Raw genomic sequence first — 18,324 nt, 5'->3', positions numbered from 1 at the left:
TAAGTTGACCTGGGAGATCGGAAAAATCTTCACTCTTAACCCACCAGGCGGCAGCGACCGGGATTCGAACTCACGCTATAGTCAATATTTAGCATTTGTTTCCTGTTGAATTTGCGACTTCTAGTCTCCTAATAAATGCATGAATGGGCCTTTATTTTCAAGAAAATAAAAACAAACATATACATTTAAAAACATCTACTCTGTACAGAGTGCAGCTACAGTGTTGATTGTTGGTATGTGTCCAAGTGAAATAATGCTCCACCATTACGAAAATGTGTGCGATTTAGTATTGTTCTGGTCACGTGATATAAGCATTTGCTTGAGTGCGTGTCCTAGCTGTGTGTTTCGAAATGTTCATGCGAAGAAATTCTGAATAAAATTTTGTTTAAATTAAATAATGCTCTTAGTCCATGTGAAATCCCGGAGAGATGATCTGTGACGGAGAACAAAATAATGATTGCAGGAACGATGGTACCATTATGCCCCATACAGACTCTTCAGCAGATCCGAGGCGGTGAACAATATCGTGTATGGCTGGTAGAACGGTATCTTTAAATCCAGATTTTGTGTACAATCGATAGGGAGTTGTAGCCACTGACATGGCTGAAACGGGCCAGCCTTAAGCCGAATTTCATGTACTCGCTTAGCCAACTAGGGGTCAGTATTTCCTGCTCGCTTTGATCGAACATTATTTTTCTGGCCTTGCTAGCTATAAATCTTCGATCTGCTAATTCCGTGCAATTCGGTTTCGTTCATAATCCATTGACGCTTTAAGCTCGCGGAAATGAGTCGCTTTCTTGCTGCCCTGAAGTGAATATGGTTATGATAACCGTTGATGGAGCTTGACAATATGTTTGTAACAAAATACAAACTAACATCTCTCGCGTTTTTATGCAACACTTTCTTCGGCCTTCCAAGAATCGAACATCCCACTTTACACCTGTATAATGATACAGAATGTGTTCTAGCATGAAATACACTGTTGTAGACTGAAATACATGTTATGTCTAGGCGTGAAGTTAACTTGGATCCAGATTCTAGCCTTGATGTGGCGATATGATGATGAAGAGGATGATGATGACGACGATGCTGCTGCTGTTGCTGATGCTGATAACAAGGACAAAGAGTAGGAGAGGAGGAGAAGGATGATAGATGGTGATAATCGAAAACTATAATGATCACGATGCCACATTCAGGCTGTGCATACCAATATGTATTTTGACTCTGTTGCTGGATAATACTTCGTTTAACCTACATTCTAATATATCTAACATATAGGGAACACGTCATCGAGCATTCGAATAGTCAATTTTTGTTTAGACATAATGTATGCAGTATGTATGAGTTCTTGTAAACAAAGCTTTTGCTAATGTTTAGGATCAACGGAAACTCTTGCTATAAAGGTTTGCTGAATTTGAAACATTCCTTTTGCAAAATAAATCAATTTAGTCTGTTAATGATCCTTTTAGACAATGTAACCGCTCATAGAATATTGATCAAGGTGGTTTGTATTCAGTACCAGCAGCGTAAAACAATCAATATCGTCATCCCGTTTCACATGGATGATTCATGATATATCAACCGTGATTGCTTTGATTTCACCCCGAATGCAAATAAGGGTGAAAATGATTAACTGAGGAGAGATCAATTACTTCAAATTGATGCGTTCGTCACAGCCTATTTGTTCGACCCATCCTGTCGGTAACAAAGGTAGGACAGTGCAAAAATGGGGTGGGCAAAACGAGAGTGAGCGGATGGAAAGAGAGAGAGAGAGAGAGAGAGAGAGAGAGAGAGAGAGAGAGAGAGAGAGAGAGAGAGAGAGAGAGAGAGAGAGACTGAGAGGGTGTGAGACAGTGACACTCACACACACACACACACACACACGCACACACACACACACACACACACACACACACACACGCACACACACACACACGCATCCACTTCATACACACTTATACATTAAAACCCCAAACATTGTTTTCAAAGCCAGTATGAAATTCCACCTCAGATTACCACACACTGAACGTTTACAAATTACCATGGTTACCACATACCACACTCACAGCAACCACGCATCGCAATTCCCTAGCCTACACAAACAAAAGCGTGCCAAAAGTTCACAGCAATTGTCCATGGTCCGTCATTGATAGTGATTGAGGTCTGATCGAATCTAGGCAAACAATCATGATGACGATATTGCGGTGACAAACTGGGTGTACGAAGCGACACTGCAGGTGCCATCCATTTGGATGGTATACAGCCGCTCGATCGGATTGGTTGAAATTGAGAGAAAAAAAAGAAGAAGAAAAAAAGAGATTTGTTGTGCATGTGATTTCAACCAACCAGATCTTGTGGTTTGTTCCCAACCAGTTGGGTGGCACCCACTTTGTCTTCGTGCATCTCAGCACTGGTGTCAACACTGATGACATGTAGACGAATAGAACATTATCATCTTTTTAGAACTGTTACTGCAGTTGTTTGGACTAGATTTTAGAGCTAGAGGCCGCTGACGTTAACTTCCATGAGTCAGTTTCATGTACACGTACACACATTTTCCTCTTTTTGATCCATTGTCAGCGGCAGTGGACTTTTGGGTGGACTTTTCTCTGTGGACTTTTGGGTGGACTTTTCTCTGTGTTCGCGACTGACATTTTCACTGTGCCATGAAGGCGGATCGGAGAATCGTCTGTTAAAAACTGTTACTGCAGCTTCGTGGACTATACAGGGTGTACCACAAAAAGAGGGACAAAAAGAAACTAATAGTTTCTACAAATACAAGAATTTTTGCAAGATTTTTTTCACCAGATGTGGACAACATCTCAAATTTTTATTATACCAAAGCATTTCGAAATCGAAGAACATTTGGTTGCTCTTGTCAGTAATTGATGACATGTTCAATCCAGGCCCCGCGCTGCTGGATGACGTGGGCCACAAAAAGAGGGACAAAATCAAACTCTCATATTTTCTAAGAAAATAATTGTTTCTTTCTGATTTTCAGGTGATAATATATCCAGAAGACCTGTAAGTTTTATCTGACAGAAGAATGGACCCCTACGATCACTTTTCCGTCGAAGAGAGGACCAAGATTGTGGAACTGTAGTCGCCTACTCTGGTTCAAAGACAGTTTCGACGCGAACACCCTGGAAAGAAAATACCACATCGTCATACTATCACACGCTTGGTTGATAAGTTCAGAAACACTGGTAGTGTGGTTACCAACAACAAAGGACATTCTGGTCAGAAAGAAACAATTATTTTCTTAGAAAATATGAGAGTTTGATTTTGTCCCTCTTTTTGTGGCCCACCCTGTACATTAAAAGTTGTTGACGTTAACTTCCAGCAGGCAGTTTCGTGTACATTTTCCTCCGTTTGCTCCATAGTCAGGGGCGGTGGACTTTTCTCTTGGTTTGACCACTGCCTTTCAACTGTCCGTTCGCTATGCGTTCATCATGTCTTTCGGACTGATTATTAGTTAATTAATTTATTGAATTCTCTTTTTTAAATTAACACGCGCACAGCAATTTTGTCAAACGATCCTAACAATTTGTCATTGGCGTAGCACTGATAGCGAATGGAGTTGGTCAGGTCTATGTCAACACAATCAATGATGATACGGCAATGACAAACTGCTCCCAACACTCGTGGCGTGGGGGCGTATAGGAGGATAGGGCAGTTACTTTTTCAGCAACTTTGTAGAATGTAAGAGGTACACAAGTCACGACACCGGATACATTGGGTGTGGATAGTCTTGTGTTCAGACGTTTTACCCATTTCATCGCTTATGGCCCTGTCACACGACCGTTTTAACGCCTGCGTATGCCGACGTATGGGACATTTGAATAAGTATTTGAATAAGTACGCTGGCGTACGTCGAATACGTTATGGGTACGTTTTGTATACGTTAAGAGGACGCTGAAGCACGCTGGCATACGTAGGTCAGCGTACTACGACGTATGCCAGCGTGCTTCAGCGTCCTCTTAACGTATACAAAACGTACCCATAACGTATTCGACGTACGCCAGCGTACTTATTCAAATACTTATTCAAATGTCCCATACGTCGGCATACGCAGGCGTTAAAACGGTCGTGTGACAGGGCCATGAGTGAACGAGGGAAGAATGTTGTTTTGGGCCATTTTCGTCCGTACTCCGATCATCCTCTGTTTTTCCTCTGTTCTTCCGGGTCGTTTTGTTATTAATTTCTAGTCTAAAACTAATGTTTCACGTTTTCACGCAAACGAGAACGTGCAAAAGACCTTGGTTATTTCTCATTGGCGGATCAATGATGACGACTCGGGGTCGACCGAGTCTGTGTCAACACGATGATAACACGGCGAGTTACTGCTGTCAACGTGGCATGGAGGCGAAGAGGACAATCGTCTGTTTAGGACGATTACTTATATACTGCAGTTTTGTGGATGTAAGACTGACTCGGTGTGGTGATATACTGGGTGTGGTCAGTTTTATGATTATTCGTGCCCCTTTCGTCGATGAGTGAGTGACAAAAGACTATTTTTTGGTAGGTTTTTGTAAGTTGTCTGTACGCTTGTTTTGCGTTCATCTTATGTTCTTCTGGGTGGTTTATGTCTTAACAACAACAACAACAACAACAACAACAACAACAACAACAACAACAACAACAACAACAACAACAACAATAACAACAATAACAACTATACCTAAACCATCCTTTTCATGACATACAACTTCAAGTCAAACCTTACAATCACATGACTTGAACATGTTACCCCTCAAGTCCTAGTCACGAAAAGCTATTTTCTGAACACTTTGAAAGAAAACGCACAAACCCACGATAAAAAAGATTTTGTGGGAAAGGGGTGTGTTAAAACATCGGGCATGAAAGGTTATCACAAAGGTCTGTCAAACAGTATTCAAAAGGGCCTTTCAGCGTTCTAAAGGAAAACGCCTCTTTAAAAGGGGAAGGCCTCGTACTAGTTATCAGTTCTTTTCAAGGTTGTTCTCAGGTTAGAACAATCCTGGATGTTGTATTTCGTTCCGCAATAAATGCTGTCTTACAAGGAGGTTTTTCACATGTATTGTAAATTGTTTAATTAAATGAAGGGCCACCTGCGTTTGTAGATTTCTTCAACATTTTCACCTTTCGATTAGAAGAGGTAGGCAATAGTGACTCGATTTCAATTTATACCGCAAAGTACGGGAAATGCCTCACGATTTGTGAGCAAACAGCCATACATTTACCGATAATGTACCTCAAACGTTTGAAGAAATGAATTACATATATACTTTGAACAATGTGAATCAGATAGACTTTAAGCAAAGTTTCCTGTAAGGGTTTAGCCATGATAACTAAACTCACAGCAACAAATCCAAAAATATATTTTTGATATATTTATATTTTTGATATATTTATATATATATTTTTGATATATGTTGGGTCGATATATTTGTGAATGTATTGTTTTGTCAATAACAAACGTTCCAACAACCTACCTTTCTTGTTTTTTGTATTCATTCATTCACAGCAACAACACAACAACAAACAGCACTTTCTCTTGAGTACGGTTGCACCAGCGATGAACACTTTAATGACACAGACAAATCCGTCCATCGAAGTATCACCTTCGCATCATAATACCCTTCAGCCGATGAACCAAATCCACAGACGCCTAACCGCATAACGGAGAAGAAAGGAAACCCCTATAAACAAGCATCAGCATCCACTTGTACCAAGCCTTTGATGGGAGCATGCCGTGCCACCTGACACCTCCAAAGTTCATTATCCAAGTTCTTAATCATTTAACAAGGGGGTTCCGGTCTACTAATCAAAGGGGAGTCCACTGGGCGACGCGAGGAGAGGAGGCGAGCAGACAGACAGTGATTGGATGACACGTTTGATTAGCGTGAGATCGATCCCCTCTAAACTCGGGAAATCAATGACAGATAAATTATGGACTTTAAGGCGGCGTCCTAACACAACACAACCGTGCTGGTTGTAGGCAGCTAAATTAGCAAGAAGAGAGAGAGGAGAAGATGATGCTAAGCGGGAAGAGTTTCTGGCTTTCTTTCACAAAAAACGCGTGTGGAAAGTGACAAGCCAGTGTACCGCAGTAAGGTAGTCGCTCCTTGCATGAAACGGCATAAAATAAACAATAATAAAAATGTTTTAAATAAGTGAGGTACATGTTTAGGCTGGGGGGGGGGGGGGGGGGGTTGCGCAACCCCCATAACCCCCCCGGTAGTCCGGCCCTGGACTGCATTATTTTTTTCACAATGACCGTAGTCCGCCGCTAGTGCAAAAGGCAGTGAAAGTGACGAGCCTGTACATGTTTAGCGCGGTAGCGGTTGCGCTGTGCTGCATAGCACGCTTTACTGTACATCTCTTCGTTTTAACTTTCTGAGCGTGTTTTCAATCCAAACATATCATATCTATATGTTTTTGGAATCAGGAACCGACAAGGAATAAGATGAAATTGTTTTTAAAACGATTTCGGAAAATTAATTTTAATCATAATTTTTATATTTTTAATTTTCAGAGCTTGTTTTTAATCCGAATATAACATATTTATATGTTTTTGGAATCAGAACACGATGAAGAATAAAATTAAAAGTAATTTTGGATCGTTTTATAAAAAAATAATTTTAATTACAATTATCAGATTTTTAATGACCAAAGTCATCAATTAATTTTTAAGCCTACATGCTCAAATGCAATACCGAAGTCCGGCCTTTGCCGAAGATTGCTTGGCCAAATTTTCAATCAATTTGATTGAAAATTGAGGGTGTGACAGGGCCGCCTCAACTTTTACAAAAAGCCGGATATGACGTCATAAAAGACATTTATCGAAAAAATGAAAAAAAGTTTTGGGATATAATACCCAGGAACTTTCATGTAAAATTTCATAAAGATCGGTCCAGTAGTTTACTCTGAATCGCTCTACACACACACACGCACAGACAGACAGACACACACACACACACATTCACACACCACGACCCTCGTCTCGATTCCCCCCACTATGTTAAAACATTTAGTCATAACTTGACTAAATGTAAAAACTGAAAACATTTGTCTGGGGATATCATGTACCCAGAAACTCTCATGTAAAGTTTCATAAAAATCGGTCTAGTAGTTTTCTCGGAATCGCTATAATTATACACACACATACACACACATACATACACACACCACGACCCTCGTCTCGATTCCCCGTCTATGTTAACAGATTTAGTCAAAACTTGACTTAATGACTAAAAACAAGTCGCGTAAGGCGAAATAACAACATTTAGTCAAGCTGTCGAACTCACAGAATGAAACTGAACGCACTGCTTTTTTCACCAAGACCACATACTCGTAGTTTCGTCAGTCCACCGCTCGTGGCAAAGGCAGTGAAATCGACAAGCCATGCAGAATAGTGTGGTAGTGGTCGCGCTGAGCAGGGTAACACGCTTTTCTGTATGTCTAGTCTTTTTAGCTTACTGAGTTTGTTTTTAATCCAAACATATCATATCTATATGTTTTTGGAATCAGGGACCGACAAGGAATGAGATGAAATTGTTTTTAAATCGATTTCGGAAAATTAATTTTAATCATAATTTTCATATTTTTAATTTTCAGAGCTTGTTTGTAATCCAAATATAACATATGTATATGTTTTTGGAATCAGAAAATGACGATAAATAAGATGAAATTATTTTTGGATCGTGTAATAAAAAAATAATTTTAATTACAAGTTTCCGATTTTTAATGACCAAACTCATTCATTAGTTTTTAAGCCACCAAGCTGAAATGCAATACCAAAGTCGGGCCTTCGTAGAAGATTGCTTTGCCAAAATGTCAATCAATTTGATTGAAAAATGAGGGTGTGACAGTGCCGCCTCAACTTTTACAAAATGCCGGATATGACGTCATCAAAGGTACTTATCAAAAAATGAAAAAAATATCCGGGGATATCATTCCCAGGAACTCTCATGTCAAATTTCATAAAGATCGGTCCAGTAGTTTAGTCTGAATCGCTCTACACACACACACACACACACGCACAGACAGACAGACAGACACACACACACACACACACACACACACACACACACACACACACACACACACACACATACACCACGACCCTCGTCTCGATTCCCCCTCTATGTTAAAACATTTAGTCAATACTTGACTATTAATGTAAAAAGGATTCGAAGTTGAATTGACAAAAATGAAGGAATGATGCATCTTTTCTTCAACGTTTTAGCATCACGTTAAATCTATTCTGTCGCTTCTGTATACATTGGACAGATAACAACTTGTTCAATCGTTCACAGACGTTTAGCTTTATGCCGGTGTAGGATCCGGTCCGGTCCCCCCTCTGAAGTAGTCCCCCGGGGGACCAATTCGTGGCAAAAACTGCTCTATAATGGTCCCCCCTTAGACATCCAGCCTCGTTTTTCTTGTTACAATGTTAGTAATGTTACCAGCAATTTCAGAGAAAAGAAAGGAAAGAATCAGAGACTGCTTTCATTTCTTCTTATCAGTATTTATTTATTATTCATTTTATTTCATGTGATTTTTCTTTTGAACGGCATTATAAATCAGATCTATTTTATTTTCTGCAAAATATAGTCAAACAAAGAGATTGCTGTCTGTGCACTACATAATACCGGAGGAAGATATAGATTGAAAATGGCTTGAATGCCTAAGAAAAACGAGGCTGGATGTCTAAGGGGGGACCATTATAGAGCAGTTTTTGCCACGAATTGGTCCCCCGGGGGACTACTTCAGAGGGGGGACCTGACCGGATCCTACACCGGTCCAAGCCATAAGATTGAACGTTGTGTCCTCAGTGACACAGACGATGCAGAAGGAGTGGGGGATCACATACCTGTCTGACATAAAATATTGTCTCCAGCTAGCTCATCTGCATAATTCATTTAGTGTGTCGTGAATCTTCTGTGGATAAGTGTATGTCACACGCTTTCCTTCTTTGCCACTACTAAAGCAAACGTGTGCAAGATTGTATGTTACGCGCTTTGGAGCATGTGCAAGAACGGATTCAAACTCGAAATCGTCCCCCAAAAAAAACCAAAATACACACACGACTTTTATTTCTCCTGCTATTATCGTTTCTTCTCTTTACAAATTCTTCAACGCTCAGAATACTGAAAACGGCATCCCAGACGACAGTACTGTTTCCATACGCGATTTTAGCTGCCCTTGGAAAGTGGCTCGCTCAGGAGGCCTGTTAGTCTGACACTATAAGGACAGAGTTCTGAACATAGATGACAAAGATCCCGGAAAGAACAAACATTTCGCGGATGCAGACACAGAAAGACGTCATGAAGATTGCGATGCTTCAAAAGATACAGACTGTGACGATGACTGTGACGTCATTCACATATTCCGAGACGTCATTTATAGTTGTTCGGTCACTTTCGTCAAAAAGTAGATCTCTCCACAATGGCTGCTCCTGTGTTTAGGTTTATCAAGCGTGAGTACGCGAAACGTGTTTGTTCTCTCCTCTGTTGAAGCTGTGAGACATAATCGCCATTACGAGCTAGTCGTGTGACAGAGAGTTTTCTTGCACACTCGACTGCTGCTGTTTCACTCCGGCTAAAGCCGTCGTGAAACATCTACAGTCTCGTGTGCAAGAAAACTCTCTGTCACACGACTCGCTCGTAATAGCGGGTAATGTTACTATATTCTGTCAGAGTTATCCTTCTGCAGGTACAATTTCATCTGGAAATGTAATGTTTCTTTCAACAGTTACTGTAAAAATCTTGGCTTGATTATTTTGGGCTGTATCCTCCAGTGAGCTCAGAATATACATTTCCTTTTGAGAAAAGGGTTGTGTGAATTACATACAATCGGTTTCTCGATTTTTTCCACGCTAAGATGTAAATAGATCAATATTAATCATTCTAAATGTAAGAAAAACCTAATCCTTCCCCCATACGCCTAAGCCCCCCCCCCTCCAAAAAATAAAAAACATAAAAAAATATCGTCACCATTTTCAGGGGGACACAATATACATGGCCATACCTTATCATCCACCCTTTCTATTATAATCTAACTATTACTGCGCGAACAGCCATTGGAGATATATGAAAACTACCACCACAACGACTTTACGCCATTTTTTACACCTTATTCTTCCACAATAAAGCGACAGTGGAGGAAATAAAACGTGAGTTGAGATCACCGCAGGCAAGGTTTACGGCCCAGGGGTAAAGTCAGCCAGTCAGCAAGTCAGCAGTCAGCAGTAAGCGTTATCTGCAAGTGAAACAATGTTTCTGGCCTGTTTGCTGTGTTTGAAATCACAACATGAACTTTTCCGCAACAAGTTTGACGTCAGTGGTTGTGTGTTGGTTAATCATGTCCGTTCAACCAATTTGCCTATTCGGGGCCGATTCGATGTTGTTTCCTTTCTTAGTACACATGGTGATATCTCTGTATATGAAACTATGTATTTACATTTGGGTCTATCACAGTAAAGTGGAGAAAGTTCTAGACGGCTCATATATTTTGACACTTGTCAATTCTTGTTAATAATCTTAATCTCCTTTTATAAAAAGTTAAATATCTTGTCCCGTGAAGCATTTCAAGTACTTTGCGGTTTAAAGTGGAATCGAAGTACTATCACCTACCTCATCAAAGCGCATGGCTATTTAAAAGTGGCCTAGTTAGAACAAATACATGAAGCTAGTCACTCTTCTCCTCAATGGAAGAGGTTTGGTTCAGTTAAGGTCTTGATTTAAAAGCTTCGAGTATTATCTGTCGATGAAAACGTCCTTTACGTTCTGTCTTCTCAGTTCAGCAAAAAACTCACCCGTATGTGTGACCATAAAACCCAACAACAAACAAGCCCTGCAGCAACAGCACAGAAAAAGCGTTTTGTTATCCCTATTCGTCTTTTAATCAATCAATCAATCAATCAATATGAGGCTTATATCGCGCGTATTCCGTGGGTACAGTTCTAAGCGCAGGGATTTTTTTTATATTTAAAAAAAAAATTATATCGCGCACATATTCAAGGCGCAGGGATCTATTTATGCCGTGTGAGATGGAATTTTTTTACACAATACATGCACGCATTCACATCGGCCAGCAGATCGCAGCCATTTCGGCGCATATCCTACTTTTCACGGCCTATCACATCTAATGACATCATCGCCGTCAACGATTTCGTTTACGTCCTGACATGGAACTCCCGAATATAATCAACAAACGCGGCAAGGTGCCGTTGTTTTACGGAGCGAAATAATACTAAACACTTGTGACAGGTTCGCCGTTGGAGGTGTCGCGCGTGTAGGGATAGGTTTGCTGCCTCCATGGCAACGGAATAAATATGAGGCAAGACATTTGTCTTTTCGATGTGTGGGAAAACCGCTAGCCGCGATAAGATGTCGTTACCTGTCCACACTTGTTTCAAGCGACAGAATATTCTGTATTTCTGGGTTTTCATCCTTCGTGTAAGCATTATTTAATAAAGGGCGCATACAAAGCTTTAACCTGGGTTTAGTTGAGAGTGTGTGATGGGGGAGATTGGAGGCGGGTCAAAAAGGGACTCATTGATCAATGCAGACAAGGTTCACATACAACACACAGCCTGATGCCAAGTCCACAGAAGCAAGTGTCGCGTCAGCATTTTCACATACTACTCTCACGTAGCCGCTTGAACTAAAGAAGAAGAAGAAGAAGAAGAAGAAGAAGAAGAAGAAGAAGCAGGCAGAGGAGGAGGAAGAAGAAGATGAGGAGAAAAGGGGAAGCGGGGAAGGGGAGAAGGGGGGAAGGGAGAGGAGGAGAAACATGAAGAAAAAAAGTGAAAGAAAATGGATTCATCACTCGACTATTTAGACTTTGGTCAGTGGATTTGAGCATAATTATAATGAATCTGGAATGTTTTCCATCAGAACAGGTAGCCCATACGTTGACAAATCGGGTTTTCATACACGATGTCAACGACACACCTTAACCATAATCCCTTTCACCCCCCCCCCCCCCCCTTCCCCTGCTCCCCTCATCTCGATTAACCCTTTCAACCCTAAATTCCCCCCAACCCGGCTGAGATGTCAGTTGCCTTTTAACACGGCAGATAAAAAATACAGCCATGAATATACAATGAGATTGCTGCTGACTAGGTTCCCAAGGATCGCTGAACCATAGCGTTTTTGTCTGAGCCTTTTCAGTCCATGCATGCAAAAGTTTCGTGAGACAGGGTCACTGGAGATTCCATCTCTTTCAAGCGCAGCCGGTAATTTCCGCGCATATGTAAATTCCGCGCTTGTAAAATACATGTATGCTCCGCGCAATATCGGGTTGTAACTTCCGCGCACGAATTACTGGTTCGGCTCATACAACTTGCGCGCGTACTCACAGTCCCTACGGTTAGCACTTTTCACTGACTGCTCATTGACTGTTCACTAACCACTCACAATGCAATGACCACTGTGACACATTTTTTTACCCCTCTCACAGACACACAGACTCACACTGTCACTGTCGGCCGGTCACTATCACTGCCATGGATTTAAAACAGTCTGAGACCATAAGAAAAAAAGATGCCATCGTAATTGACGGTTACCTCTATCGTGTTGATAGAGTTGCCAAAATTGCAGACAGCAAAACCTGGCGATGCACTGTTAAATCTTGCAAGGCTCGGTGCAAAACAAAAAAGGATCACAGCAATCCTGAGTTCTCCAACGAACACAACCATGAAGCAAAGACAAACAGAGAAGTGGAGGTGGAAGAGTTCAGAAAGGTCTGCCGTCTGGTTTAAGTCTTCATTCGTTTTTATCGACTTGTCTGTGTAATAAAGACGTGTTCAATATATAGATATACAAGTGTCAGTTTTCATGGATATACAAGTGTCAGTTGTTAATGTCTCAATGTCTCACATTTGACCGAGCAAAGACACGCGCGCTAGTTTCACATCACATTTTGCTAAAACACGCGCGCATCTTACATATACACCACGCGCGGGAGTTTCACATGCGCGGAAGCTTCAAAATTGGGAAAGTGCGCGGAGTGTTCATGCACCCCTTTCAAGCTGCTGGTTTCAATGTTGGTGACGTCACTGAGAAACGCTCCATTCGTTTACTCAACTATTGATAATGCCGTCGTAAATTTCGTGTTGAAATCTGATGTACTCTTTTGTGTGTGTGACGTCATCAGTCAAGGGGCTGTGATTTCGTTCAGTCTTATACAGTCATGTAAGCTGAAATGCTTTCATGATTAAATACAACATGACGGCATCAATGTGAACACAAGAAGATGTGAATGTTGCATTCCGTTTAACAATTTAGGTTCAGTGTTCAGATTCACTCATTATGCCAATAATAGGCTGGTAGTAAAAACAAATTCTGAACGTAAGCCTTGAAGCGAGGTTTGGTAAATGAATCGAATTCGAATTGACAATGCATCGCTTTTAACCACGACCTGGGGTTAGATGATCACAGAATTACACGTTTTTCTAAGTCAAAATACAACTTTAACTCAATTGCAATTTCGTAATATATATATACCAAGGTAATAACATTTGTACCCGTACTCAAGCGTGTGTAAATAAAAACTACCGCACACATTTCTCAGACAACTTTATTTGAAAAAGTGATACAAATAAAAGTTACATGTTGACACAGACATTACAAGTCGATAATAATATCGATGAGGGAATCTCATGAATATGTATTCACGTTTAAGACAGGCAAAGCGCGTGTGTGCAAAACTCGTCACGATAGCAGGACATGTAGCCCGGGTGAGTGTGTGTCGTTTGATTTGTGGATGTTATAAATGCAAAAGAATAAAGTTGGAACGAGCAAGCTCTGCATTTAGTACATAATAATTGACAAATTCCCTGTCAGTCTGCAGCGGGAATAAGTCGTGTCTTGCATACATGCACGCCGCTGTATCCTTTTTACATTTAGTCAAGTTTTGACTAAATGTTTTAACATAGAGGGGGAATCGAGACGAGGGTCGTGGTGTATGTGTGTGTGTGTGTGTGTGTGTGTGTGTGTGTGTGTGTGTGTGTGTGCGTGTGTGTGTGTGTGTGTGTAGAGCGATTCAGACTAAACTACTGGACCGATCAGTTTCATTCTGTGAGTTCCACAGCTTGACTAAATGTAGTAATTTCGCCTTACGCGACTTGTTTTCAAGTTGTTTTCGCTGTTGTTGTTTTTAAGTGTGTAGTATCATTTACATGGACAATGCGCACCATAATGCACACACAGTGGCGACACACGTCTGTCACTAACCCATTATTCTAAATTAGCCTTGTGAAAGCGCACTGAAGCTGCTCTGCTTCCTTGTCAAGTACTTGAGTAAAGAAGAGGCGCACCACCCCTAATGATAACTTTGCTGGCCCTAGACCGCAGAACAGGAGCACTCATAGAGTAAAATGTAAAGTAGGTCGAGTGCCTCAAAAACTCTCTCCCTGTTGAAAAGGGCGGGTGCATGAGGCCGAGGAGTCGCTATAATTAGAACTCTGGTCTTGTTCAGTCAACTTCTAGATCGAGCAGAGTTTCTGAGCCGTACCCACCTCGGTCACGAGCTGCCACAAAGGACTAATTTCAAGGCACATCCTCTATGAATGCCTCTAGATGTTATCCTGCGAAACCATTACCAGGCAGTGACAACTTCGAGCTTACACAACTTTGAATCCTGTGTACACTCGGAGTGTATACAGCCTTTGGCAACTTTGAAAAGTAATAACAAGGACCACAACTTGACAACGATAGAATCAAAATATCCTACATCAGCAGTAACAACCGAGTGCTCGTCATAGCTTTTGTTTGGAAACCTTGCGTCATATCCCAACAGTATTGCATTTCGCCGAACTTACACGGTCTAGCGACACAAACAAACGACAGTCTTGTGGTAACAACTACGCCATTTGTTGGCGTAGTTCGGCTTGACAGCCCCAATTTAAGGCCTTCGAGGCTGCGCAATAGTCTGTCTACATTCTTTCGATAAGACGGTTAACGGCTGAACATTTGAAGTGTCTCCAATGTACAAGAAAGAACGAAGGAGGCCTGACGCCCCAAGAAGGTCACATCGCGGACATGAATTGTGTGACTGAGTTCGGGGAAACATCGCGCCACCTCTCAAATGTTTATTACGGAACTCTCTGAAGGGAAAAGTTCATAGTCTTCAAATTGGGTTTTGTAAGGATTTTAGTATTCGTCTAAAATAAGGTGTTACAGCTTTAGTGTTGTTATTAGTGTGTGAACTGTTATGTTTTGCCTGTAAAATGGTGCTTGTGTATGTGTGTGTGTGTGTGTATGTGTGTGTGTGTGTGTGTGTGTGTGTGTGTGTGTGTGTGTGTGTGTGTGTGTGTGTGTGTGTGTGCATGTGTGTGTGTGTGTGTATGGGTATGTATGTGTATGTGTGCGTGTGTGTGTATGTGTGCGTATATATATATATATATATATATATATATATATGTGTGTGTGTGTGTGTGTGCGCGCGCGCGCGCGCGCGCGCGCGTGTGTGTGTGTGTGTGTGTGTGTGTGTGTGACTGCGTGTGTGCGTGTCCGTCCGTCTCTTTATCTGTGTGCCTGCCTGCTTGTCAGTCGGTCTTTGTTTCTGTCTATTAATGATAATATCTTCAATGTTGAAAAAAAGATTACCATGAGACAGCAAAGGACTTGTGTCACCTTGTCTGCGTGTTATGATAGTTACGACAAGAAAAGCTTGTGAGACGAAACAGAACCTCATTAGACATGACAGGTATGAGAACTGTACATGCTCCAGTGTCATACCAAGAAGGAACACGCTTCATCTCACATTCTGTTCCTCCTTGTCCAACATACAACACCATCTCACATTCTGTTCCTCCTTGTCCAACATACAACACTATCTCACATTCTGTTCCACCTTGTCCAACATACAACACTATCTCACATTCTGTTCCTCCTTGTCCAACATACAACACTATCTCACATTCTGTTCCTCCTTGTCCAACATACAACACTATCTCACATTCTGTTCCTCCTTGTCCAACATACAACACTATCTCACATTCTGTTCCTCCTTGTCCAACATACAACACTATCTCACATTCTGTTCCACCTTGTCCAACATACAACACCATCTCACATTCTGTTCTTCCTTGTCCAACATACACCATTGTCATCATTTTCACGAGTTTTCATTCACAAGCACCTGGGAAATAAATCTCATGTTCCCCGGGGAATAAATCCCCGGTTACCATAGTTGCAGGAAGCCCTATTACATGGATAATCAAAAGCAAACCCAATAGAAACGCTCGAGGATTCTTCGGCTCTTTTCATTGGCGTTTCCCCAGACCTAAACAGACGACACTGCTTCGCCAAGTTCCAAATACGAACTGGCAAATGTAAACAAAAAACAAAACTACCTCATCAAAGGTCATACATTTATGCTTTATCGCAAACAAATGAAACCTATCGATATGTTTTATCTTCTCACAAAGTCATGGAGTGCGTGTATCTCTGTTTGGAGAAACACGAACGTCAAGTTTAAGTCAAACCAATTGACACCTGACACACACATTTTGACCCGTGCACAAGACGTTGTATCGATAAACTAAGCGCAAATAAAAAAATAATAATAAAAAAGCAAAGAACATAGCAACAAGAAATGAAGACATCTGACAAAGCCGAGCAAGCAGAATGACAAGTCTAATGAAAAACAGAGAGGCAATGAGAAACAAGATCGCGATTATCTTTCCTTCGCGGCACGACGCAAATCGTTTGTGTCCTTTCTCAAGTTGGGAGAGTCGGCTCTACCACAGGTCGAAACGCCTACCTTTCTCGGCGTCAAGCTGGACTCCCGCCTCACCTGGAAACCACACCTTGAGGAGATCGAGGCGAGAGGCATACGACGACTCGCAATCATGAGAAAGCTCTCAGGAACAACATGGGGCGCCAACTCCCAAATCCTGAAGACAGTGTACACTGGGGCGGTGAGGCCTGTGTTGGAGTATGCATCAAGCTCCTGGAACACAGCAGCCAGGACCAACAAGGCACGACTGGACCGAGTCCAAAACCTCGGCTTGAGGACTGTCCTTGGAGCGATGAAAACCACTCCCATCTCTGAGATGCAGAAGGTGGCCAACATCGAACCGTTGGAAGACAGACGACAGGCAAAGCTTCTGATACAAGGAGAGAAGCACAAGAGACTCGAGAGCCATCCGCTCCACAACAAGTTCCAAGCTCTCACCAAGAACCGCTTGAAGCGCCAGAGCCCCAACCATCAGCTGAAAGCACAGCAGAGGGAGAATGCTGACATCCTTCAACCCAGCCCTGACCAGTGCGAGAGGCTCAATCCAAAACCGTGGTCTCCCCAGAGTCAGAGATTCCATGTAAGGATGTCCATTCCTGGCATCTCTGGAAAACAGCAACAGAGTGATGCAGCCCTCCGCTCCCTTGCCCTGGAAGAAATACACAGGAGGTACCCAGCCAGCAAGTGGACCCACGCTTATACAGATGGTTCGGCAGAGTGCGCAACCAAGAACGGAGGAAGTGGCGTCTTCATTCAAATGCCAGGAAGACCCCCAGAGACACTGACCACACCATGCGGTGTTCTCTGCTCCAACTTCAAAGCAGAAGTTGTTGCCCTCCATACAGCTGCAGACTTCCTCACCTCTCTTGAGGAAACCCCACCCAAGGTTGTCTTCCTCTCTGACTGCCTGTCCGCACTACAAGTCCTCACAGCCCCTGCAGAACACCTCGTGGAAGAGCTGAAGAAGTCCCTGAACGACTTGTCCCAGAAAGCCTCCGTAGTTCTGCAGTGGATTCCAGCGCACTGCGGCATCGCTGGAAATGAGAAGGCGGATGGTCTGGCCAAAGATGCAGGAAGACAGGAACAACCAGAAACCAGCCTGTCCTTCCGAGAGACCAAAACCCTCATCAAGCATCGCTGGAAGACAGCATTCAAAGAATGAAACGGAGGCTACAAGCCAGACCAAGACCCCATCCACCGCCTCAGCCGTGCAGAGCAGACTGCCATCTTCCGGCTGCGTACAGGGCACTGCGGCTTTAAAGCGCACCTGAAAAGGATCGGCGTAGCAGAGTCGGCATTGTGCGATTGTGGGGCGGCCGACCAGACAGTAGAACATGTATTGAATACATGCACAAACTTCACTCTGCTGCGGAACCAGATCTGGCCAGAAGGAGCTACACTGGAGACCAAGCTCTGGGGAACGTCAGAAGACCTGAAAGCGACGTTCCAGTTCACGACAGCAGCGGAACTACGACCCTAGACACAACCGTCGAACGCAGAAGAAGAAACAAGTCGCGTAAGGCGAAAATACAATATTTAGTCAAGTAGCTGCCCTTTTTCAGCAAGACCGTATACTCGTAGCATCGTCAG

At 42.4% G+C, this 18,324-nt stretch overlaps 1 protein-coding gene across 1 annotated transcript; it reads left to right on the top strand.

Moving 5' to 3' along the window:
* The first annotated feature begins 1,046 nt into the window (after nucleotides 1-1,046).
* On the top strand, nucleotides 1,047-17,896 carry LOC138957031 (uncharacterized). Its single transcript, XM_070328203.1, has 3 exons — nucleotides 1,047-1,126; nucleotides 12,574-12,733; nucleotides 16,745-17,896. The coding sequence occupies exons 1-3, from the start codon at nucleotides 1,047-1,049 to the stop codon at nucleotides 17,894-17,896; spliced, it is 1,392 nt and encodes a 463-aa protein (XP_070184304.1).
* The last annotated feature ends 428 nt before the right edge of the window (nucleotides 17,897-18,324 follow it).

The sequence above is a fragment of the Littorina saxatilis genome, unplaced genomic scaffold (assembly GCF_037325665.1).
Source record: "Littorina saxatilis isolate snail1 unplaced genomic scaffold, US_GU_Lsax_2.0 scaffold_904, whole genome shotgun sequence".
NCBI lineage: Eukaryota > Metazoa > Mollusca > Gastropoda > Littorinimorpha > Littorinidae > Littorina > Littorina saxatilis.
Note: the sequence above shows the minus strand (reverse complement) of the source record. Positions and strands in the feature narration are given on the sequence as shown.